This window comes from Ascidia mentula, chromosome 8 (genome assembly GCF_947561715.1).
Source record: "Ascidia mentula chromosome 8, kaAscMent1.1, whole genome shotgun sequence".
Taxonomy (NCBI): Eukaryota; Metazoa; Chordata; class Ascidiacea; order Phlebobranchia; family Ascidiidae; genus Ascidia; species Ascidia mentula.
This window is the reverse complement of record NC_138573.1, coordinates 3,551,567-3,577,721: the sequence shown is the minus strand read 5'-3', so window position 1 is coordinate 3,577,721 and position 26,155 is coordinate 3,551,567. Positions and strand designations below refer to the sequence as shown.

Sequence of the window (26,155 nt, the reverse complement as noted above, 5' to 3'; positions counted from 1 at the left end):
GTGCACATTAAACATCATGTTCTTTGCACAAATTAAGTGCTATTTCCTACATTTACAAACATCCTGTCTAGTAAATAGTCATGTAAATATTTATCAGGTGTTTTAGATGCTACAACTTTACTAGTTGCCCCATGGCATTTTTATATACAACTTTGTAGATACATGGATGTGTCAAATAACATTTTTTTACCAAATTATTTAAATTTTGACATCACCCTCTGACAAGGATATGCTGTCTTCAGATGTAACAAGAAACCAGACTTGCTTTACCATGTTTTGATTGTTTGCTAAACATGTTATGTTTCTCTGCTACACAGACGGTCAACACTTGTCATTTTGTGCAGACTTGCTAATCAAATGTTTTTTGGAGTACTGATGATAAACCCTGTATGAGTTCGAAACGTTTACCAGCATTATGATGAACAGCATTCTAGCTTTGGCTTTTTTATTTAAATGTTTGTGTTTTTTTAGGCTTGTGTAAACTGCTTTATGAAAACTGAGCTAAGGAGAAAAAGCCTGTCTTCACACTTACCTCACTGACAGTTGCCCCACTCACAAATCCAAGATTAAGGTAACTGCAGGTAACCTACCTGTATATCCAAATTAAACATGTGGAAAACAATTGTAGATTGTCATGTTAGACAATACTGTGTGATATGTATTGTGTCACAATATTTGCCAATGAAGCAATGTTTCAATTATTTGTAAACCTTTCTACTTGATACATTTTTTGCAAACAATATCTGTTAAATTGATTTGTTTATGTCTGATCTGATCTGATCTGTTCAGATCTTTTCAAAGTTAGTTAAGTATCCCTGTTTTTGACTTATTTATTTTTAGGTCTCAAAAAGTTGCAACATACTTGCAAAAATGGAGTGGCTGATGGGGTAAGTTGCTTAAAGCTTATTCACTATTTTATAGATTTTCTTCTTTTTTTAGTTTTAAAGTTATAGCAGTTGCACTGTTGTAAAGGTAGTGCAGATATATTAATAGGGGTTGTGGCAGGATGTCCGTATTACATATAATCAGATGCTGTGTATATTGGTGCTAAAACAAGATTAGTTATCCACACACATGATTTTATGAACAATTGTTTTTCCTACAATGCATTATAAGAAGACTCTTGTGTTTGTTGTTGACCTTTTGCTATCTACATTTTCTAAAAATCAATGTGCATTTACACCAAATGGAAACTGGTGAAGAAAATCAATACCCCCTATTGGGGAATCTTTATCTGAAGTAGCTGTTTGGGTTCTTCCTCAATTGACCCAACATGTCAAAAACAACATGTTTCATACCTATGCTGTGTGGGTATATTATTGACAAATATTTATGAAATTGGAAAATATATTATGTGTATTGCAATTTGGCTAATTGCTTTTGGTGGTAAAAAAACACACATTGATCAAAGATCCATATCAGGTTCCTGGTTACGAGCGAAACAGGCAGTGCATTCAACCAAACTAACGGCCAATTAAATATTTGCAAATACACCCACACGGCTACGATTGTAGGCGTGCAAAATGACGTTGTTTTGGATACGAAAGTGGAGATTCGACAACCGGATTCTGGACCATTCTTGGTTACGAACGAACAAAACGGTTGTTAATCTTCGGTGGAGATTGGAACGCCCATTCTTGCTTCTCCCCTACGCATCTGTCTGTTTTGTAACATATCAAGGCATACCTGGCCTTACGTTAATATGTGAACGTGGTGGTTCTTCTAGCGTAAAGACCTCCTGGGCCGCAGGATTTTCGCATTCTCGTTAGAAATGTTGTGCACACAAACCGTAAGGAGTTCGCGCATTTCGTGTAGTCTGAAAAAGGCGCGATTTTGCTGCATGAAGGCTTCTTGCCTCGTGTCTATTATAGTCGTTGGGTAGAAACACCGAGTAGTCCAGGGCAGCTCTGTTAATTATTCCTACACATCTAGTGAGCTTGAAAAGCAGCCAGTAAATGAAGGCTGGACTTGGTGAATGGGCCTAAATGTCGACGTCTAAATAGCGGCGTTAATGGGAACCCGATTCTTACGCGAGCTTGTTTGTTCAAAGTCACGGGCCGTTTCGGAGGTTTGGGTTAGCTAGCTCGATTTACAACGAAACGTGAAATTCTATCCTTCCGCCATCTCGGCAAGTAGAAATACCTATGCAAACAAAAATCTCAGTTGCGGTCCGTTAAAATGTTGTAAAATGTAGTCTGGACGAGTCATAGCGTTGAAGAGAAGGTTGTCCGTTTTTTAAAGAGGTAGGTAAGTTTATAACACTAAAAACCGTCTATATGAACAGGATGCGCCAAAATTGTACATCAGGATAAAACATTTTGTGTTAGTTAAACAGGAAAGTGTCATGATACGGAAGGTCGCAGTACTTTTCGCCGAGCCTTGCGCCGTTTCTTGTATCATTTTCGATTATTTGAAAAAGGCAAGGCATTTTGGTACTCCCTGATTGACATTTTTGTATTGGAAAACTTCTTATATTGGAAATGTAGTGCCCGTGGTGAATTAGGTTAAGCTTACTTCTATTAAGAATATTTAAGGGCGTTTGAATTCCAATTTGCATCGCTGTTAGCTCAAGCAAAGCTTGCCGCGGCACCCCATGGTTGTGCGAAACAGGTGCAGTGAGGCGTAACAGTGCCCGTTGACGTTTTTGTGGAGATTTTGCGGTTGACGCCGGGGCTCGGCGGCGGGTCCTTTCCACTCCCTTATCATGTGTGAAACATGTTTTTGCGAAATTTCCTTGCTTTCCAACTGGTACATTTACAATTGTGCTGGTCGCAGGTACATGATTTTTGGTCGGTATGTAGGCTTTCCACCGTTTTAGGTACTGAAACTCAATCTGTTTCAACGCCGGGTGTAGTATTTTTTGATTGGATGACCATGGTGACGTTTAATGCCGAGGTGACCGTTGTAACAAGCAGATGAGTCAGTGGACAACTTCTTCCCGCCCTTCTCAAATTGTCATGCCAACACTGCCGTCCAAGAACATCTTTCTTATCTGTTGTTGGTGAGTGGTTCTTTTCTATCCGAGTTTAGTGTGGAATTGGAGTATTAGGGTGCGTGTGGTAGTATTTTCAAAGCTCTTTCTCACAATAAAGTTGTATACAATAATCCTATTGTGCACAAATTCGCTATGTTGTTTCAATTTTAGAAGTGTCGAAAATTAATTTTGTTACTCTTAGATTTCACTCTTTAGTTGTTATTGCAACTTCAACGTATATGTAACTTGGAAGTTGTTGAGTTTCTAGAACAAACAACAGCATGTGTCGTTTAAATTGTATTCCGTCGCCGCGTTGCAATTAAATTGACATGTCCTTCAGCGCGTACGTTACACACTCTTAATAAGTTGTGTCCTTTCCGCTCACCTGTGGAAAACGTCACGTTCCGTCAACAACAGTTTATTGGCTGGAGATTGATTTTGGGTTTTCCAAGCGTTTCGTGGTCATGTTTTGTGTGGTGAATGCATGTCACGCTACGTCAGATGATGTGGCAAATTCCATACATCGGTATGTCGTTACTCCCTGTAAACACCGACAGTATCTTTGGCCTTTGAGCCTATAGTATTGACAAGGGCGACAAATTCCAGAAGAGGGTTTTAATCATTTTTATTACATTTGTGTTGCTTTGAATAGAACCATTGGTTCGTACAGACGTCTGTAAACATTTTCGGCACAGCAAAAAACGTACTTGCAGGATGATGGTGACAAAAGAAAATTTAAACTTGCAATTAATGAAAATTAACTGTATTCATGAATAACCCCCCATCCACCCTAAAAAGGTCATGGACAAACAAAAAGCAAACTTCCAAAAATGACTTTAAACACAACGAATCCTTCCCACTTATATACCTTTCTATTCCCGTCCGAAACCTTTTTCTCATCTTGCTGTACTTCCCCCTTCCTCCCCTTCCTCCCCTTCCTCCCCTTCCTCCCCTTCCTCCCCGTTGGCGTAACATAATACCGGCAGTAACTTCCAAAGAATTGTTCTTTCGCAACCGAAAAGTGCGATCGGATGTGCTTTTCTAAGGGTAAGGTTTCCAATGCGACAATTGGACGATAATGTTTTCTTATCTTGGGTCTGGATTCGTGTTAATGTGAAGAACTCGCGATGTCCAACTCTTCCACAAATAAACCTTGCGTGTATCTTTGGACAAATGCATAGTTAGTTTCCTGTTAACCAATTTATCTTGATCCAAAGTTGTTTAAAACCGTAAAAAGATTTAACCGAATCTCGGTTCCATGGTTACGTGTAATAGAAAAATTTTGATTGATTTTAAATCCGGCAGATGGCGCGCGCAAGCTGTTTACCAGTGATGCAATCGGCTGGCGTTCCTTGCAATGCTGAAATGCCGGGACCGTCTTTATCTCTGTGTCCTTGTGTCCTCGCGTTATCTATCTTGGCGTTCACTTGGTAATGCGCGAGCAGAGTGATGTTGACGCAAGACTTCTGCCAAATCCAACTATTGATGGATGCCATCTGAACTACTGATAAAAGGCTTTGAAATTTGCACAGACCAACATTATTGCCCGGTTTCTATTACTTTTGGTTGTTGCGAACAAACATTTGGGTTTCTGATGAAAAAACAAAATTCCGCTCGTTCCGCGTCGCCAATTTCGTTTAGAGTGACGCACGCGACACGGTCCGTTAGCATCGAAAGATCAATTTCCATATGTCGTTTTTGTTTGATTCTTGTGGGACGTTCTAAACTGGGAAAGGTAAACACAGAGAGGAATACACGCCCCTTCTCGATCGTGTATAGTTTTACATGTTGCGAGGTAAACGTTGACGTGTTTTCGTCATGTTTTGGTGACGTTTTAAAGGTCCAACGACTTTCTGTTTGCCTTCGTTTTTAGTATCAAAATTCCTGAGATTACGAAAATGGTTTTATGAGACTGTTTTGTAACGAAAAAATGATTTTTTTGGCTTGTTTTCAGTACACTTAAAAAATTGAATAATACATTTACTTTGTTTCGCTTAGCTGGCTATAAAACTTCCTTTGTGGTTTGATGGATGTGTGTATGCCTGTACTGAGACGAATAGAGCCCACAATTTGCATCACGAATAATTGAAGTTGCAGCGGGTTATCCTACTTATTAGAAACCTACTTCAAATAGAAACACCGCAGCTGAACAGACACGGCACATTCGTGTTCTGTAACATGTTCAACACACTCGGCTTTAATGATCTTGCTAGTTTGACGTCACTCAGCCACACCGAAAACGAAACTGTGTATTTCATCAATTACCAGGACAATCTCCGGATTTCAGCCAGCTGTTGGTTGAAGGTCGCGCTCTATGCCTTCGCACCCTCGCATAAAATCGTGACGTCACTCTTTTAACTACTGCCACGGCGACTCCATTAACTGTCGATGGTTGGTTGCATGTTTGTAAGGCGGGTATTGGAACGATTTACACACATGTAGCTTAAAACTTGGCTGTTTAATGCCATGTACTTTCCATTTGAATTTCCACCGCGGGGGGGTTTTGACTACAGCTAACTTTGTCAAATTCAACTCTTCTCATATCAGTTCGCGGTATAACCCATTCGCATTATGAAACCTAACTTTTGCAATGATTTTTTTTGAGTCAAGTTGTGTTTCCACGCTTTAACCGCGTGGTTGAGTATTGTGGTAATCCACTGTGTTTTTCAATAGATCGTATTTTCTGTCGTGAGTATGCATGGTGTTTCCAAGTAAAAATAAACTCGATATATTTCCGCTTATTTACCATCATAAACAAACTAACAGGCAAAAATAGCTTGTCTACCGTCCTTCGATCTGCGTCACGTTTTCAACAACGTCCAGTGCACGTGTTCTTGCTCATCAAATCGCAATCGCCCTTCCATAGATCACGCCACGAAACTTACACGGACAGCGGAAGTTTGGGTCCAGCGTGAGGAAGGAAATGGCAGCGTAATACCGCTTGGCACAGTCTCAAATGTTATAGTAGCTCTGATTTTATTAGACGATTGTCAATGGGATGTCATGCTGTTAATAAATTCTGTGTTGTAAGTGTGGGCGTATTACGAACTTTTCCCCGTGTACTCGCTAAAACTTATCAGCCAGAGTAGAAAATATAAAGTGTTTGCTTGAAAATTTTCCGATGTTACTGTAAAATTAAATTTACCCTATTTTTAAATCGTCGACCTATTAGCACTAATTGTACTGGTTATGCTCTTCACATATCTCACCAAGTACTGTCATCTCACCACCCACGTCTTCGTCCCGAAGGCAGACGACTTACCTCGATATCCATATGTCGCGGTACGAAGGATGTCTCTCGTGTTGGTTTGACCCCCATGCGATTGTCACGGGGTGGTGTTGGAACAAAGAGAATGATGTGACACTGAATCTAACCTAACCAGGTTGGAATTGGTGTCATTGGTTCCCACTCAGTGGCGACCTTTTTCGAGTTGTTTGTTCTATTCAGTCTGTGTTGAAGTTGTAACTTAATGGGCTAAAACAGCTGTAAGGTTACTTTTCGAATTGTTCGAAATGTCTGTATTCGCAAAACTGGTATTTTAAATATTTTCTCCTTTTAACGATGCGTTGAAAATGATTAGATTATGCGGAAATAATGTTTGGAATGCGGGAAAATTTGTTTAACTTTTGTGTTGACGCATGCGAGCTTGCCTTGGAAAAGGACACTTCGGAACGGCACAACCGCCAGCTTACGCGCTTTTTGCCATTAATGGCTTAAACATTCAAGGTCGAGCAGATGGACTACCGCGATTGTTTTGTTTCGCTCTCCTCTTTTCTTATCGTTAGGTGTCTGTGGTTTCGTCTGCAATGAGCATGCCCGGCGGGAACGCGGTTGCTGATAGCAGATGTCGTCTTTGTCGAAGGATGATTATGCCGCTGCCTTTAAAGGTGTTGAAAGGCTGGATGAGCGGTAACCGCTGGGAAATGTCCGTTTTATATCGCGTCACTCAGATTAGGCCTATTGCAAAGCAAAGAGAATCTTTTTGCGTCTTTTATGCATTCTCTAAATGTGGTTTCGTGGCATATTTGTACAAAAAGCCTCGTCCATTTCTCAGTTTGCAAATATGGGAGAAGCCGACTTCTGTAGCAGATTTTTTCTAGTATTTTTCCGCGGCTTATTTGGACGCCGTTTGGAAGAATCGCTCTACGTGCGATGTCGGCTCGACAGGTGCGGATCGATCTTTGTTTAAACGACTCCAAAAACAGTGCGCTATGGGACTCTTTCGTGCGTCATCGAAACGGTGTTTGACGAGTTGTTGCTGGTTATAAGTGCTAGAAAGTTTTTCTAGACGATCGCTGTAGACTATTGACTGTCTGTGAGAAATGAAGACCCGTTTTTTGTGTAGCTTCACCGGCGCAACGATGCCTTGTGATTGCAGGGTGTGTTTGTAATTTGTCCAAGTGAATTGCCATTATGAAACGTAGAGGAATCACAAAAATATTATTTACCTTTACCCGTTGCCAAAAGCAACTACATTTAAACTTTTTGGACTATATTTGGACACGTCTCCCCGTACTCACCCATTTCCTTAAACGTCAAAAATCAGCCAAACCCACGCGGGTGGTTTCCGTGTCGTCACACACCTACCAACCGCACCCTCAATTCTACCAGTCTATATCCCCACTTTCCACAACAAACGGGGCTATAGGAAGGCTGCTGGGTGCGCCCACGCTTTTATTGCGAGATGCCGTGTCCACAAGTCAAGAGCATTGCCTTTCAGGTTGCCCACAGGACAAAGAGTTGGCAGCTCATGCATTCAGTTGAGCGGACACTTGTAAGCCGCGATTTAAGCTTGTGATAGGAACGCCCGATGACAGAGCCAAAACATGCGCTAATCCAAGGCCAATTGTCACGTTCAAATTGCTTTTTTTCTGGCCAAGTCGCAGTGTTCTGAACAACGCTATGACAATGTAATTGATGGTAATAAATAAATTGAATTTATGTTACTGCATATGTAGTTCTTTTCGATTAGGATGTTTTCCTGTAGATATCTTTGTTCCGTTATAATATCGCACTATAGAGATCAAACACTGCACTCACAACTGAACATGTGCGCGTAAAACCTGACGTCATTAAGTTAAATATTAAACTATTCTTTTCACATTGCCTAATCATCTGGGTCGAAACAACCAAATAACACGCCCCCTTTAAGAGAATTGCTCATCGTCATATGCCTGGAAATCACGCTGTGTTTGTAGTATTTGTCGTATATGTTTGTATCTGCGTAATATGCACGAAGTTGTTGCGCAACACAATACTGCCCTGTCATATTGTGTCAGGTTTACTTACTAGTACACAACAGTATTTAAGGGGAAAATGTCGTTTGTTGGCAAGGAGTAATTCTTGCACCTGTTCGTAACTTCTACAAAAGGTCATTTCAGGGACAACCAAACGGAACGAAAAAATCGCTCGTAAAATAACATTTCAATTGCGCAAAGTTATAGTGGGGGTGTGTGTCTATTGTGACAAATTAACAGCTGCTCGGACACAAAAGCTATCACCAAAATTTAAATATTCCCCCACTGGCGAGCGAAGTTATATATCTTGCTTCATACTGTAAACTTTGTTGGAATCGACTGTTATGCTGTAGTTGGGGAGCAACGCTGAGGTATTAAAACCAATGGGCGTGACAAATGTTTGAAAGGTCGTTGGTTTGGGAATTTCCAACTTTATTGTGCTCCTTTAAATCTTTTGATTTTATTGGGACGATTTCTGCGATTACTTCTTCTGAGGAAAATATGTTTTTGGGGGGACAATTTCCAAAATAGTTAATCTCGATCCTGTGAGAACATCTAGTCTTGCTCGCACAGGAATGGAAACAGTCTTGTGTTTTATTGCGTTGTGGAAAAATTTGACATGATGCTGTTGAATAAATTTGCCACCGTTCATGACCGAGTACTATAGGGCATGACTTTCAACTTCAACCTTCGTGTAAACTTGTAATCGAAAACAGTGAATCAGCATTCGTGAAAATACCCAGCACGATACAAAGCATGTGCCGACCACCAATTTGCAATGCAGTTCACATCAGTCAGCAGTTAACACATGGAAAAGGCTCAGACTTGGGCGGAAAGCATTACGTCAGCCCCAATAACGACCCGCAAACAACTTTGCCGAAGGTCGCGCTTACAACGAGCGGTGTTGGCTTCTCCCTTTAATATTGCTCCGACTCCAGGCAACCTTGCGGTTGATAGGCTAAAATACTCTAACGCAATATTGACCGACGCCAATTTGCTTTGAGTCGCGAGTTGATAATTAAACCAGACGGACTGACGAGGTTATTTGTCGCGTGTTGGGCTTCCAGCGGTGGAACCAAGAATTGTGGGGTTTACTGCCCAGCGCGAAATGCTTCACGAAGAAGCGAGCCGATGATTTGTAGTTGTCCCGTAGCGTATTTTTCTGTTTGTCCGCACTCCCGCTGTTGCTATATTGTTCATCGACGTGGCCCGTGTTTGGGTAGATGTTTGTTCGTAACAGCCCGCGCTGGTGGTCGCTTTGTTGAGATGTTTACCTATCTTACAAACCGTTGGCCTGTTCTGTCAGCCGGTAGTGAACGTTGAAATATTAGGCATACTTGAATGCCGTGAGCGTCCATAAATATTGTGTCAACAAAGTGCGTCCAGACTACAAGTTATTTTTGATGTTTGGATAGATGTTGTGTCGTTTTGAAAGATTGCCATCCTTAATGGTTTATTTGTATGTCGTCATAAAAAAAGACCAACTAAAACTCACGCGCGCCCTATTACAGAGTTATTGTTATGAATTTTTTAACCACAACAAAACGATAATATGATTGTGATGCATTTCTCTATTCCCCTCCCTTTCGTATCCACATATTGTTCTGGCAACCAACAGGACGTTTAAATGCATCAGAAGTCCGCTTCTGTGTAAAGAAATCCTGGCCTTTGCAATCAGTTGAATAGTGGGAAGCGTTTAAAGGCCAACTGCAATTCTGTTTCATCCGTCCTGTCAGCTGAAAACCGCATGGTCTGCATCGTAAATAGTTGATGTGTTAGAACTGCTGTTGTGCTGTGTTGCAATTCGTTCACTTTGCCGCATGCACGCGTAAAGAATACGGAAGTGCGCTTTTTTGTATATGATTGTGTACGTTCGCTTCGTGAGTCTGCCTGGTAGATTGTTTTGTGAGAGCTTGGGTAAACTAACTGCAAAATTTTCTTCCTGGTGGCTGTGCTGCAAAAATTAAATATAAACTCCGAAAGCCTACACTACAAAAAAGTAGGTTAGGGGGCGCGCACAAAAATTATTTGCAAAAGCCGGTAATAGTAATGTTGAAGATAATGACTTCTATATTTGACTCGAGGTCTAGTAAGAGCTGGAAATGAACTGGTTGAATAAATTACGCGATATTCATGATGATGGGAGGAGGTGGTGATTTGTGGTGTTTCGCCGACCCCGTGTTGCTCGCACGAATGTTATTACCACGACACGATCTACCCGGTATTTTCCTGGCTTAACCATGCTGTGTTTGGTGTTGTTTTTAAGATATATGGCAGTTTCTTAGAGTCAGTTTGGTGTATTTGAATGCAATACTGTGCAAAAGGTTCGAATCGAACGTGGTATTTTATTAAGAACCTGTCAAGAAACGAAAGTGATTGGTTTTCCTGTAGGTATATAGTGTTTATCATTAATTAAGGCGCCTTGCGGTTAAAATGGTCAACTCTAACCACAAACTTCCGCATGCGTTCTTCCCGACGCTGCATTTAACAGTGAAAGTTTATTTTGTAATGTGTGTAAAGGCGCCTGTGTTCAGCTTTGTGTTCATGTTCTATGTACTGAAAATTTATCTTAAATGCGCTGCTGAGCTTTGTAGCATTTTCAAACAATGAACAAATTTTGCCACTTTCGGATGCCGCTGCAGCAAGCGAAAGCATGCACGTGATCGTGTTCCAATTTATGGCCAACAACAAAGACAGTTTAACTGTCATTTTTGTTTGAGCGTAACTTTCAGGTAATAAAATGTCCCACTGTTACTTGTTAACATGTTGCAATGTACGTTGAACCTTTTACGAGGCTTTCCTCAATCACGTGAAGTTTAATTGTGGGGATTTTGTGAACAACAAATGTTTTTTGTTGCACAGCCGAGACTGTCAGTTGCGACATGGCTTTGTTGCACAGCTTGTCGAAATATTCCATTTAAGGCCTGTTTGTTGCATTACTGGATATTATTGCCTACTCTTTCCCAATATACACATTACTTTTGAGTTTTTGTCTGCGTAGAACCGACGATAAGAACGGAAATGTTAAACTTCCTGCGCCCAGTTTCAAGCGCATCCATGATATTTCGTTGCAGAACCTTATTCATAGCACGTAGTTCTGCAAACTTCTGACTAAGCCAACACCGCTCAAGTGCGTGCGGCTTGTTATCCGGCTTTTCCTGTGAGCTTAGGGTTCGCTCGTTCACACCCGTGTTTGCATTGCGAGTACGTCCACTGTGCGAAAATAGACTGGCCAAGTCAATAGATGACTGCATTGGTTCGGTTCGTTAAAGTTTATGCAGATTTTCTAATTGAATAAGTTGGTTTAAAAAGTGAGATGTAGTAATATTTCAGTCTTATTTTCAAGTGTTAATCAAGCGAAATGTTAACCTCTAATTTATGCCAGCTTTTGGTTAGGATGGCTTATGGTTATGGGGTGAGCACCTCACCAGATTGCGGCAACGCATCGCCTGCATGGACTCGATAAACAACATCTACACTCCCTCGCGCCCCAACCGTTAAAACCCAATTTGCTTGCGCACGCCAAGGGGTTAGAAAAGTCATTATCGCCCTTCGATGCATCGGAGAATCGCCCGTAATGACGCATTCAAGCTGCCACAACACAATCATGCACTCTCCATGCACCCCTTATGCCTCACGCCTAACCCGCTTTTCATTTGTACGTTAGTCCGTTAACCATCTTGAGAAGTTCGTTGAGATTTCCTGATGAAATGCGAACACCCGTCCGCACTTTGTCGTTGCGAATTTAGAAAGCGCTCGGCAGACTTCTGCAGGCAATTAAATCCGGCCGATCGTTTCGTTGTCGACGTGGTTTTCATTGGGGGTCTTTCTATTCGCATTTCTTTAACATGTTGCTGGCGGCTGTAGAACAGACATTTTGTGCATTGGTTTTCACCGCCCCTGCGCCATATGGTACACCTGGTATACCGTTGTTTAACGTGCATTTACAGTTAATAAGTAATTTTCCACCCGCAAAATATTGTTAAGGAAGTCACGAATGTAAAGCGTAAAAAGAGGGTTCCAGAAATAATTTTAAACTTTCAAAATCAACAGATGACAAAGCAATACCACTTAAGCAAGCTGTACACAAGGTGCATGTAATGTTTACAAGCCATAGGTATAGGTTTTGTTACACAAAAAGAGTCTCTTTTGTAGATTACCAAACAAAACCAGTTGTTTTCATCACTTTACGAAATACTGCCTGGGACGACATGAACTCCATTCGGGCATGAACAAATTGTTTTTCCCAAATGCTAATTTCCCAGAAGCGTTAGTTAGCGCGTCACGTTTTGTAACGTAACTCAATCCAGCGCAACGACAAACACCCCGCTGGTCGGTAGTTAAACCAACCCACGGTTAATGATGCAACAACGAAAATAAGATTTCGTTTGCGCGTGCTGTCGCGATCGACAGATGTACATGAATAAGCGATTCAAAGGCGCGCCCTGCCGTCTTTCCTGGCACAGAATTCAGGCAGCGCCTGGCGCGAGGGAAAAAGGCACAAAACCACGATGTCTGACGAAAACGTCACCCCCACGCCGCAGTCACGACTCGGTAGCTGACGCGAGGTTGTGAGCGCTGTTTTTCTTGGAGTTTTGTGGACCCGGTCTACTGCGGACCAGCACCAAGTCATCGCTTTAGTGGAGTTTTTTTAGTGGTAGTCATAACCGTGTTTTTAGTCATTCCTGTTGCTTTGTTTGGGCGCTTGGTGAATATTTCAGTCAACTGCTGCACTCTTAGAGCCTCGACGACATACGTTTGCATAGTTGTAGCAAAGCTGTATAATGTTATTTAAAACATATCTGATTCAGTTATAGGTTAAGGGTAGGAAACTATGGTCAGTGGTGTGCATCAACTGTTAATTTATTCACTAAGTTGATATTATTTGAGTTCCAGTGTTAGATATAAGGTACCTACCCTACAGCTATTTTACTACGTTAATGGACTTTTTGGTAACATTAATGACATTTTAAACCAGTTTAAGAGAGTTGAGATGCCTTAAATAAACCGTCCACGTTTAATGACAGCTGTTGGTCCTGCGAGTTTAAGCGAAATGTCATCATCGTTAACTGTGTCCATCAACGATTTGAAGTCTTAATTAGGATACCCTACTTAGCTGACCTCGCATACGCTGTCTTCACAGTCAGTCACTGCCATTGCACGTCAAACTTGTATGATTTGTTGTGACAAATCAGTTAGTCTTTGACCAGTTTATGTGGCCTACTATTATGCGGGAGTTTGTAGGATAGTGTAACTATGTGTAATTGCTGTAACAAAAAAATCAGCTTCCTCAAATGTCTTTCGTTGCTTCTTCCAGCAAGAAAATAGTATAGGCTCTATCCTGTTGCAAAAGTTGTGTAAAAGAGCTGTGGAAAATGACAGTGTTAGATCAGATCCTTCAAATCTTGTCTTCTCCAAAGGACTACGACCGTAGCAAGAAGACCTCTGGAACCGCCGAACACAAGTTTAAAAGATCTAAAAAGTAAGACGACTCGTGTGTTCTAAACCAACGCTTGATGCCCTCAGGCCTTGCGATTGTGTTGAACTCCCTGAGCTCATTGCACCACAATGTTGTGCATCCTATTGCAACAATCTGACGCTTGATTTTTTTTTCAGCCGAAATTGATCACGTTAAACTGAGATGGCACTTTATACTAAAAACTCTATTTATACACGGCGCTTGCGTAATTTAAATAACTTAGTCATTATAACTGGGGTGATTAATGGTTATCTCACTATGTGTAAAGTTTTTTTCTCACTCCCATAACGCGTGTCACCCGTTGTACAGAGTATACAGTTGGGCAGTCGAAGTGCATCGACCGCTGTAGGCTTCAATAGATCGAAGCTATTTAAACTACATCGATTGCAGCGACAAACTCCAGAAAACTCTAGCAAGGCGTCTTGTAGTCAGGTTGTGGGGAGAAACAGTAACACCAGGTCCCGAGGAAGCTTTGTGTCTCTGTTTGTTAAATGTTTTTACAAAAGAAATGAGGTTTTCGGTGCCATTGTGCTCCGTGATCCTCTCGCTATAGAACGCCCACCTATGCCCACTGGTCTGAACAATGGGCATTACGTAGTGGCAAAACAACGCTTGTTATTGTTCGCTTGCTTCAGACTCGTAGTACTGGCGAAATCGCCTTGTTGCTATGGCCAGCTATTAACGGGACTACGGAATGTCCAGTTTAGTGGGTAATGGTTGGAAAATGTGTTCTCTGTCTGACGTGTGGCAATCCAGCTTTATGATTCGGTAATTGGGGGCGATTAGCGGGACAGAGGGATCCCCTTTCCGTCCCATTATCTCGATTATCACGATCACATTCCATAACGCCAGAAACGGATGTTTCAAGAAAAAAACGACCCTTTTACCAGAAACCAAATCCTCATGTTTGGGGATAAATCTAAAAGTGTGCGCGTGGATGTTAATATGTTACTTGTTGTAGGGAACATTTAAATCAGGGTTCTTCACAAGAAAATTGCTTGCAAAAGAACAAAACTTGCGGCCTAAATGTGTATCACCATCGTGCTTTTGTCTCTTTTGATTACCGGACAGTGGCACTAACCTCAAAGTGTGATTAGCTGTGCAAAGGCAACAGACTACTCCAGGAAACGATGATTTGTCTTCTCAACAAGCTTCGCAGCCCGACGTAAGTTAAAACCCTGCAACCAACCATTGGCGGTCAGATCAAATTAGGAAAAAGCTTTCGATCGGCCGAGCATCGAAATCGAAACGTCAATCCTTGGACTGCTGTTGTTTACGCGCAGTTCTCGTTTCGTTGGCAACCCATGTACGGCGTCCAATTTGCATGTTAAAGGCTGAGACACAACAAATGCCCTTTTTAAACGCCCTTCAAAGAAACCAAACCCTTTGCACGATGTTCAATTGCTGTAATTATTGGGCTCATTGACGAGGAGTAAATTTGGCAGAAAGATGGCAAAAAGTGTCTCGGCATTTAAATACTGCACCAGGAAACGAATCATTTCGTACCCTGTGGTCGCACGTGCGCGTTCATTTCGAACCCTGCGTTACAATCACGCCACTATCATACAACCAGGATGGTTTTTGTTCAGGGATCACGCCTTTGTGAATGTTGTTTGCTCGCTTCACGTTACCGCAGCAGCTCGAGAGAAAAATGAAAAAAAATGACGACGCCCAAAAATATCCACTAGTTTCGCAAACAGTGTTTTGCATCCTGCAATCAATAGTGTTATGGTTACGCTAAGGCTTTTTTTTGTTGATTTGAAAATTACAACCTCGACGTTGTCAGTGTTCACCTTTTTCGCGTTGAGGTCGCAAAAAAAATCTGTTAACGCAAAGATATTATTCTCATGGCGGTCGAGCGACAGTAAAGGTTGTGCACCACTAACGCCATGTTACAAGGCGTTCGTGTTCCACTTGCAGCCGGAAGCAAACAGCGTACAAGCACTAAGAACAGCGTCAGCAGTGGCGTGAGTGATAACTGGTTGCTGAGCAGCGAGAGATGTGCGAGGTGCACACTTTTTCCTCTACGCGTTGAGTCAGAGGCCCGTCTATGCCTCGCGCTAACTCATAACCAGTCAGCTGGCTTGGGGCTGACGTCACACGTTTGTGTTGTGAATATCCGCCCTGCGCAGTGATCTCTTGCGCTTTTCCTTGAAAGGTTGCTTGTTGTATGTGTGGCGCGCTGTGGTTTGAACGATACCGGGCTGATGCGAGTCCTCCACGCTTACAACGACGACAGTTTAATTCGCCAGAAGCCGCAGATAAATTATTTAGCGGAGCGGGTGCTGTTTTGCCCCCTCCTCCCCCCGTTCCCGAATAAGTTTTGCCAAGTGAGAGATTTGTAAGGTTTGTTTAGATGTTATCTACTTCATCATTTAGAGAGATGTAAACGTGGGGCCAGTTCAAGTGGGAGTTTAGGCAGGGATTTTAGACGAGATCGTGGCGGCTTTCAAAATACAAATTGACCTTAAAATATGACGTCACAGTCGCCCCAAAGGAGTACGTCATTACGTTGTAACTACGTCAGATGCATAAAGTAATCAGCAAAAGTAGTATACCACGGAGAGCAGCAATGTAATCCGCCCTTTTAGTTTTGCGGTTTAGTGCAAACCAAGGTCAGAAGTGATGAAGCAGAAATGATCGTCAAGTCGGTCGTCACCCAAGTTTGTCGGCACGCAATAAACCATTGTGGCCGCTATTTGCTCTTTGGAGCTAACGTCGATTTTCATTAGCGTCGCTTCGATTTTTCTTCCAGCCACCAGCAGATAGCGGGCTTTTAAGGCAGTGGTTTGTAGGCGGTTTTCGGTAACTGCACACTGTAGCAAAACTGTAGCCTGCAGCTATCGAACGAATGGAAAGGCTTTCGGTCGCTCTGGAATGGACATGATCAATTTCATAATCAGGTGCAACTACTACAAGAAATTGGTGTTGTTGAATTGCCTTAAGTGTGCCAGAATGTTTAACATAACTCATTAGACAGTGATTGTGGAATATATTCAGTAAGAGTGGTTTCGTTGTTGAATTTTTGACACAACAATTGCGAAATGGTGGGCACATTCCGAATGTGTTCACTCTGTTTTTACTAGTTTTGCTTAAGCTTCCGTGTCGCTACAAAGGTTGACAAGACTCGTTGGGAGTAATAACAGTCACTCAATTATTAATACCTCACAATCAGAGCTGTTCTGTATTCCATAAACAACTGACTTTTATCACTAGTTTAGTAAATATATTGGATGTTTTCTTTTAATGCCGCTGGCAGTTCGCAAGCAGCAACAGACGTTGCGGTTTTTGTTGGAGCTATCCGTTGGCTGGCTTGAATGAGGGTAAAACGACTATTTGCTTTCATGGTCATGTGATGTTTTCCCGCCAAAATGCCACACTTTACACGGCAGTCTAATGCATGAAAGGGCAGAATATCACAGCAAAATCAAATTTGAATTACGGGTAATGCCAGTTGAACATCCTGCAAACACTGAACATCATGTTAGTTCGGTGAACGTGAATGGGTTTAAATTTGATATGATATGTTGTGTATGGTATATTGAATTAGTCGTGGTCATATTCGTCGGTAATCAACGAGAGTATTTTATCTGGATTCTCAATATCGCGACTTTTCTTTTTTTTACCAAGACTAAGTTCGCAAAACCTCCCAATCCTCGGTAATCGAAAAAAACATGATTTTGTCATCAACCAAATTTCAATACCCTATGGAACAGTTATAATTCAAGTTAGTTGCCGGGCAACCGCCGTCTGAGCAAGCTGTCTCGCATTGCATGCGTGGTGTGTGGCAAGGACGTTACTATTTACCTGTGATAAGTTGGCTGATCGCGCTTGGATGATGTATAATCGTCACCACAGCTCGTAACAGGTGGTAAACAATCCTACACAGACGCCGTGGCTGTGCAACGCAGTGCAAACCTTGCCTGGAAAAGTCACCAGTTCAGCGATTACGTAATTTCCTCTTGAGCTGCACGGTTATACGGGAGGCCCTCTGCTGTAACCAACGTCTGTAGGTCACGTCAGTATTTTGAACCGCGTCTTGATACTTTCGTTGTGTTCTATGTTCACGTTTCAGCTGTGTGAATATTGAAATTGTGTTCCTGAACAATTTTAAGTGTTTCCAAAAATATCTCGAAATGAGTTCTCAAACCTTTTTCTTTGGTACCGACTGGATGGTTGTTGACATTTGGGTAAAACTTAAGTTGCAAAATTAGTAGTACATCACAAAGTCAAACGATTTCCGTTCTGCTATATGGAAAAACATGATTTTTGAGTTTAAAGTGACGGTTATTTTACCTTTAATCCTGCGTGAAATTAAATATTAAAAAGAAAATTATATTGAACACGGGATGGTTGAAAGCATATCTTTACCCTTCGCTTTGTTTCGTTGTAGGAAAGGAAAGAAAAGCGACAAAAAACCCGTGGTCGAAGAAAAGAAACCCTACCTGGACATCGAGTTCTGCCAGCAACGTCCCGTCTTCGAATTAATGAAGGTGGTGCGGATGCCAGACAAAATGGAGACGCGGGAATGGGTGGCAACGCACAGTAAGTAGCAACGTCAGCTTCATCTGTCCCGCGTTCATCTTTTCGTAGGCGGTAATGTCAACAGGAAATGCGCAATGAGCCAAATGGTGTTGCATGAATGTTATTGCGAGGAGTGCATTACCTGTCAACAATAACTCTGGATACACCTCGTAAAATACAGCAACGATTGTACAACATACAACATCGCCAGCAGACATAATACCCGATAAACAATGCACCTCGGCCTGTGTTTCAACGTCGAGCGAAAATTAGCGTCGATTACATGAAACAGCTGTTAACCTCGAAACTGATTGTGTGGAAGCGAATCGAATCCGCCTGGGAGCTAAAAGTACTTCGCGCGTATCTCGCCTTACACCACTCTCACAACATGTTGCTGCCCTGTGACCTTTTGTGAGCGCTTGCAAAACGGTTTATCGCATCAACGTATCGCCGAGTTTGTGTCTAGGCTCAATGCAACAGGGACCGAGGCTACGCTAAATTTAACCGCATGCTTGGGATTCTCAGGGGTCCGTGGCACGTTTACGTAAACAATATTTTGCACGATCAGCTTAGAAGTAATTTCAATGTGACACGGGACGCTGTGGTATGCCAATATCTCCTTTCTGTAGTTTCATGGCGAAGACAAGAAGTACCGTTTTTTGTTTAGTTTGTGAATTCAAAAAAGGCGCACAGTACACAGTGGCAAACTAAATGTACCAAAAACACCAACTATGTTGAGCAAATTTGGACATTCACTTGTTTATAATGCCTGATGTGTTTCATTTTACGTTGACAAAAATGTGTCCTGTAGTATAAATGAGTGTAAGAGGTAATGACCAACTCCTATCCCTTTGCTTCTTTCCAACGAAATCTTCAGTCTCGCCATTCAAACCGCAACGTTTCCTAACCGTCCTGTTTTGCGAGAGCGACCAAACAACACCGCCCCCCAAAAATCGGGGCTTCAAAAACAAGGACAAAGCCCAAATTCGCCCCCACTGTCCTTTCATCGGCATCGAATCGGTGTCGGGGGAAAATTGTCTCCCGCTACTCACGCGACGAATTATTTTTAGTTTCATTGTGCTGACTTAGGGTAAGCCTTTGGCCCCAATTCTCGGTAGTTGCACTGTGCTGCTATGTAATTTGGCACGCGAATAGAAGTGATCGAGTCATGTTTTTGGCACAGCCGGGCCACGTTTTGATTCAGACAATATGTTTTCATTGGTATTTTGCCATGGTTCGAAACAATGACGCTGGTTTGGATTTACATGATGCACATTGCACGTTTGATGAATGCGTGATCGCAAAAATCCAATACACTTATACGCCTATTTAATTCAAAGTACAAAGTTTGTTCGTTTCGCTTTGCTGAGTTCGCTGTCTTTCGTACCTCCACTTTCGGTGCAATTGGATGTTTTTGTCACGGATATTGGAACAACATTGCAAAAGCATTCAAAAAGTCAGTCAATTTCTGCGGCGAGTTAAGCATTGCAGTTTCCAAAGTCGGCATCAACTGCTGAACAACAAGGAATAAAAACACGGTTTCTGATAAATGTGAACAAATGCAAAATCGAGTTACTGTGCAAAGAAACACAGTGAATCCGAAATATCGACCGAATGTAACATGGGAACAGCAAGCTGACGAACCGTGCACGCCAATAGCAAACAACCACAGCACATATCCACGCACCGAAACCACATCATCGCGAAGCTGTCCGCACCCACGCGATCGGGTGAAACGCACAGTGTTATTGCTCTAAACAGCGTGTTTTTCCATTTGTTGAAACCCGACTTCACTTCAACACAGATAACAGCTCTAACAGCTTTATGCCGTCCATGGCTTCTGCTCACAGCGGCAACCAAACTTGGGTATGTTGAAGCCTGTGAATAACCATGCTCGTCTAGACCTAAACGATTGTGTCTCGCAGGCATCAATGTCGATCTATTCTATATTTGGATTAAGTTGTTGTTGTTAGTAGTTTAGATACTGTCATTTTTGTGTGGGTTTGTGGCAATTACCGCCGATTATTTTAGAAAACGAAGTGTGGCGGCGTTATTCAAAAATATTGCGACTGCGAAATCGTATCTCAGAATAGTACGTTAGTTTTGTCAGTAGTTGCTTAGTTCATAAAATGAATGCTTGCAACGGACAGAAAATTCAACGTGTCTGTGGCCTTTTTTCCGCAATACGCGCGCCAATGGTGTAAATGCAAAACAGCGTGTTGCTGCAATTTTGCTGTATGGAACGTCCTAGATTTTTCACACTACGGCGTGACGACCGCAATTGCTGTGTCGTCTTTTTGGCTGATCTTTTCACAGAAATCACATACTGTATTCTCAGGTGTCAGTATCAGGAAAGCTAATGATGTTTCAATAATTTTTTGTTGTTTATGGCATTAACTTTCTTGGGTAATTCAATTTTCCACCCTTCCCTTTCAACAATAAAAAAGCACAAAAACACATTTTCATTGACAAGATGCGGTAGTATCTGCAAATATCACAACCAAGGTTTTTAGCCTGACAACGGTGGGATATATTGCACACTTGAAACATGTATTGCAAATACAATATTCGCTCAATCGAGTTCGTCTGTCTGTTTTTGCCAACCGATAAACACGTGTGGTTCGACTCTTTGTACTCCACACAAAGGGTGGCAAACAGAACGGAAATGTCCCCTCTCGTGATATCGTTTGCTTTCTGTGTCGAGCAGACGCCCCGTGTTTGATCTGTGGATTTGCACAGTGACTCTGTATTCTTCTCTTAAACGTCAAACCTGTTTTGCAAGGTTTCCGTCGGGGTTGTGATTGACCAGGATACGGATTCCCTGTTGTTTTCCTAACTTTCTGGACGTGTTTAGGATACGGATTCCCAAGCTTTTAAACTGTTTGTTCAGTTCTTATTTCTCGTGCTGTCTTGACAATTTTGGACCTGGTTTTCACGACCTACGTTTTTTTCCCTTTAAATGTTTTGTGCGTTACAATGCATTACACCAGTCACCGTTTAGGAATGAAGTGGATGTATTGATTAAAATGCAAAAAAAGCATTGATATTTACAAATCAATGTCGGACCGTCAGATATTTAAAACCCCAAAACTATCCCACGTATTTACCCAACAAGTTCATTTAAATGGCCGCCTTCCATTGCCGGGGAAAAGCATACCACCACATATGCTTTATCGGCGCTGGAACCCCTGACATGCGATCCCACAAACACAAACCCCCTTACCTATGTCATTGTTCGCGCGTCAGACATCAGATATGTTATATCTACGGAATGTGGTCGGATGCTTTTATACCGTTCATCCGACTGGCGACACACCATTGTTATATGATCACCGCACTGAATATATTTAATGTCGTCATCGACAAATGGAGTGATAACATTCCGTCGAAACTTAGCTCCATTGTAATCTAAGCCTTGTTGATCCAAGAGACATGTTTAACTGATGGAGCAGTTTAAGGAATTATGTTTGCAGGCACTGCTTTCTGTTAACAACTTCTAATACATTTATTCAAATTACGACAGCAGCCACAAGCTGGGCACAAAAATAGAAATTCCCTTCGGCAGAAAACTCCCACAAAAATAAGTTTAAACTGGATTCTACAAATTAAAAGGATTCAGACTTATAGTACTGACGGATAATTCAAATTACTGCCCGACAGGTAACGGTTTGAACATCAGTTGATTCCCCCAAGGAAAATGTCAGTTATTCTGAACACAATATGTCGCAACGCCGTAAATGTTTACAGCCCATCTGCTTTATAAAGACCGAAATTCCAAATTTGGCAATGTGCCAACCAGTGGGCGTTGATCGCAACCCAGTCGTCATTGGAATCTTGTCATTTGTTTGGAAATATTAGGAGCAACGACGTTTGCTTGACGACGGTTTTAAAAATTCCTTTGCCTTTTGTTCACTGGTTAGCTTAGTGTGGGCAGACATAGTAAAATCCCCGAGATAATGTTTTTAATTCAATTGAAGGTCATATGGTTGTAAAAATCTATTCAAATTTGTGATATTCCTGGACTTGCCCAATGTAATGGCTTGTGTAAAGATTTGCATCACGTGCTCGGGCCACGCCCGTGCTTGGGTCGTTGTACAACGTTGGAATTTACCATCAAACGAGCCAATCACGAGTGACACGCTCGTGCTCACGTAGCGATTGTTTGCATGACGTAGCTGGATGTTTTATGTTTAATTGCCATTCGAGGTCGTTTCGTGAGTCAGTGAAAACAGGGCATTGGTCGATGGGGCTTACGCAAAACCTGTTCAACTCACACGACCCAAATATTGTGGTCTCTGGCTGTCTATGTTTTGATTTATTATTTTACATTTGGAAGTCTGTTGCGTGGCTATAACTCTTACGCTGTAACTATTAAAGCTATAGCTTATAACAGTGTGTATCGTACATTTGGGTATCGGTGATGAATTAACAAAACAATATTTTTCTGCAGCGATTTCCCTGTTTCACAACGTAAACCACTTGTACGGCTCGGTATCGGAGTTTTGCACCGCTGATTCCTGTCCAACCATGCAAGGCCCGTGCCAAACGTAAGTTAATGCTGTTTAACCGTGTTTAAAATATACAAATAGAGTTATTTACTACAACCATTTACATACTTTCCTGCTCAACATGGGCTGTATTGTTTTCGCTTCAAGCGGCTGTCGGATTAATTCTTCATGTTTTTTTATTTGCAGTCAGTACACGTGGGTTGAGGAGCGGGGCAAGAAGTTAAAGTGCACCGCACCCCAGTACATAGATTACGTTATGACGTTCTGTCAGAAGTGCATCAGCAATCAAGACCTCTTCCCCACCAAATACGGTAGGTTGCTTTGGCTGACGTCGGACTTTACCAACGCCAGAGTAAGGTTAAAAAAGGTAGTTGTTATGAAATAAGAATGTAGTAGTGTTACATGTTAGGCTCCTTACGAAAATACTTACTTGCGTAACGTTTTTTGCGTGCGGTCAAAGTTTTTTGACGAGATTGTAATTTCCTGAAGCAGTTTTCAGTTCCGTGAGAATTACTGTATCTAGTTCCTTATATGTAGCTTGTATCTCTTAAACATGCGCAACAACAAAGTCATAGCTTTAACACCATTTCGTTGGCCTACTTGGTTTCGCTTTAGAACAATAAAATTTCTAAGAATAACCAACATTTACGAGGCCTAGGAATTGACAATGGGTTTCTACCCAAGCGGCAACGCCTTCGTAGAAAAAGGCATTGCTGTGAAGTAATGAAATTATGTCGCTGGATAATGATCCTGGTTAAATATAAATCCATGACGATAAGGTTTTTTTACGGACAAATTACGGGGATATTGTTTTCAAAATTACGTATAAAGATCATCATGTGCCAAGCGGTGCTTTGATGGTAATACTTTACTTCATTGTGGTGTAACATGACATAAGATTAAGTGTGATCCTTTTTTGCAGCCCAAAACTTTGCCGAGAACTTCTTCCCCGAAATCAAGAAGGTCCTCAAATTTCTTTACCACGTAATCGCACACATGTATTATGCCCACTTCGCCCGTCTACGCCAGCTCGACCTTCATCCCTATCTCAACGTCGTATTCAAGCATTTCACGCTGCTTGTCCGCGAGTACGAACTCCTCGACCGCAAGGAGACCCAGAGTTTGGACGACTTGGCGGACATCATGTTTTCCAACAAAACCCCGCCCGATGCGCATCCCGTCGAGGTGGTTGTGACGCCGGAGACGCAGCGGTCCACGGCGTCCATGGGCCCGCCTGTCATGCAGGCCAAGAATAACTTCCAGCACCAGCAACTAATGAACGCGTCGCGTAGCAACGGTGCGACAAGCATACGTTTTTCATCGCTTCAGGACTGCGGCTGAAAAACTCCTGCCGTCGGTTGTAACGCCGACCTCAGCGACCACTGCCGCTCGTTGAAGGACGCAGGGCCGTCACGGCACACGAGGAAAGGAGCACTCCCACGTGTTAGCCAGTACGTTGTCTTGCCACGGCGCTTACCCATATTTCACACACACCGCTGTCGTCTCTACATCCATGGTGCTTTGGGTAACGCTGCACACGCCGATACCGGCTTTAACCACACCCGAACCTAACAACGCTGTTCTTTAACCCGTTTTTGTCTCAATGTCTTTTGTTTAACGCCTTCACTGCTGACCGGAGCGATTCACGCCGCAGCGCCACCGTATGGCTGTAGACTTCGTTGTTTTATATCTTTTTTGCCCTTAGTAGAATTTTAGCGCTTAGCGTGAAACGAATGCATTAGGGAACGCACTTCACACAACCATGCAGGAGAGATTTCGTGTGTAGGAAGGCTTTAGACGCGAAAATGAACTCCTAAAATGCGAGTGTGATGTGTGTTTCTTGCGTGGAAAGATCCAACACTGGCTGTAACGTCTCGTACGAGCTCTACCACTTGGTTTAACAATGAAGTGTGGGCGTTAGGTTAATGTTTCATGGTATCATGCCCCTGGTACGTGCACCAAGTCCAATTTTTGCCGCTACACGGCGCCCAGTAAATTTTACATCGCGTCCTACAAGTGAAGTCACCTTTCAACTATGCAAAAGCCAGGCCGAGGTTAAACTGCGCCCAGAGGGTGTTGACGAGCCCCTGACGTAGCGTTAAGGAATAAATGCGATTTAATTATTTTGTCGAATGTTTTAGTACGGTGGCGCGTTCGTTTCTGAGCGTCGTGTTGATGGGGTTGTGATCCGTTTTCGTGTTTCTTGGTTACTGAGAAAGCGTACGTTTATGATTGAAGCCAAAAACCGGTTTGAGATTAATAAATTGTCGGTTAGTGTAATCGACGACATGCCGACAAAATAAACCCAGCACGCGTTTCGTAATTTCTATTTATCGAGTGTCAAATACAGCAGGGAAAGGCCGGTATTTATTGTCCACTCACGGCCCACTCTGCAAACGGACCTTTACACGTTTTGACGGCCCCACTATCAAGCTACAAGATTAATTAATAGCATCGCCCGCTGAGTAGTCTTACTTGGCACGACGCATCGAGTGAAGCACCGTTTCTAACCTTGTTTGTGCAATTCTGTAACAATTTGTGCTAAAAATCTCCCGCCCACCGTCGCTTTTTCGCCCTAAACCCTAACTTTCTGTTCAACTGGTGGCGGCTGGCCAGTACAACCCCAATAAACCTCTTGGGACGCCGAGGTATTTTCACGTCCTCATATCGTGCACTTGCGGGGCACCAAATCGGACCCTCCCCTTGCGATAGTTGTTTCGTTTTTTCTTTCGTTTCCTGCTATGTTTTTTGATGCGCGTTTACCCTGTTTCTTTTCCTTTGCTTTTCGTTGACCCTTGACCCCTCCACACGCCGCTGTGACCCGCGTGACCCGTCGCTTCCTTCACACTGGCGCGAGGTAATAAAACTTTGGTCTCTAACAATGGATTTGCTGTGTTTTTTACATTGTCTCACTTGAAGACTTTACATAGGGGCCTAAGTTAAACCACAACACATATGAGTTATGGAGGAGGTAGTGTGAACTTATATATATGTAACGTGCTTTTTCAGTGGATTAACAAATCTATATTATATCTGGAAACGGTACAAAGCAGTGATTCCCAAAAGGGGCACCTTCCCCCCTTGTGGAGTTGCTTGCAATATTAAAGGGGGCGCTAAAGAGTAAATGGGCGATTGGGGGCGGTGATAAAAATAGGCTTTAAAACATTTCGGTTCACAGCTATCAGACGACTTATGATATTGAGTTGAATTGAAGTTATATTTTACGATTTGAGTGTAAATTAAAGTTTGAGAAACTCGTTTCGTTGCTTCAGCTTCGTCCATTGCTTTAGCTAAAGCATCCCCTTGGATCAATTGACCATCTGGTTGGAAAAACAACCGAAGAGCAAGTCCGCAAATCTTTCTGCAAAGCAACTCCTATAATCAAACCCAAATATATGAGAATTACGAGTAATCGGACGCCGAACTTTTAGC

The 26,155-nt window shown here is 42.3% G+C and overlaps 1 protein-coding gene across 5 annotated transcripts; it reads left to right on the top strand.

Moving 5' to 3' along the window:
- The first annotated feature begins 469 nt into the window (after positions 1–469).
- On the top strand, positions 470–25,607 carry LOC145911226 (MOB kinase activator 2-like). 5 transcript variants are annotated; one of them, XM_082998500.1, is made up of 6 exons: positions 470–571; positions 841–887; positions 18,085–18,236; positions 22,666–22,762; positions 22,910–23,034; positions 23,646–25,607. In XM_082998500.1, exons 2-6 carry the CDS (start codon positions 871–873, stop codon positions 24,062–24,064), a joined length of 810 nt encoding a protein of 269 aa, XP_082854626.1. In that variant the 5' UTR covers positions 470–571; positions 841–870; the 3' UTR covers positions 24,065–25,607. The 5 variants fall into 5 exon arrangements, with proteins under 5 accessions (XP_082854626.1, XP_082854627.1, XP_082854623.1 ...); XM_082998501.1 differs by having other exon boundaries at positions 527–581; XM_082998497.1 differs by lacking the exons at positions 470–571; positions 841–887 and adding an exon at positions 2,774–3,001.
- The last annotated feature ends 548 nt before the right edge of the window (positions 25,608–26,155 follow it).

What these genes read in the sequence shown, in the direction of transcription:
- LOC145911226 (XM_082998496.1), top strand. Translation starts at nt 13,588, where the DNA reads ATGACAGTGTTAGATCAGATCCTTCAAATCTTGTCTTCTCCAAAGGAC. An exon ending in ATGCAAGGCCCGTGCCAAAC is followed by an intron (nt 22,763 to 22,909) that starts GTAAGTTAATGC and finishes TTTTATTTGCAG; the next exon opens with TCAGTACACGTGGGTTGAGG. An exon ending in CCTCTTCCCCACCAAATACG is followed by an intron (nt 23,035 to 23,645) that starts GTAGGTTGCTTT and finishes CCTTTTTTGCAG; the next exon opens with CCCAAAACTTTGCCGAGAAC.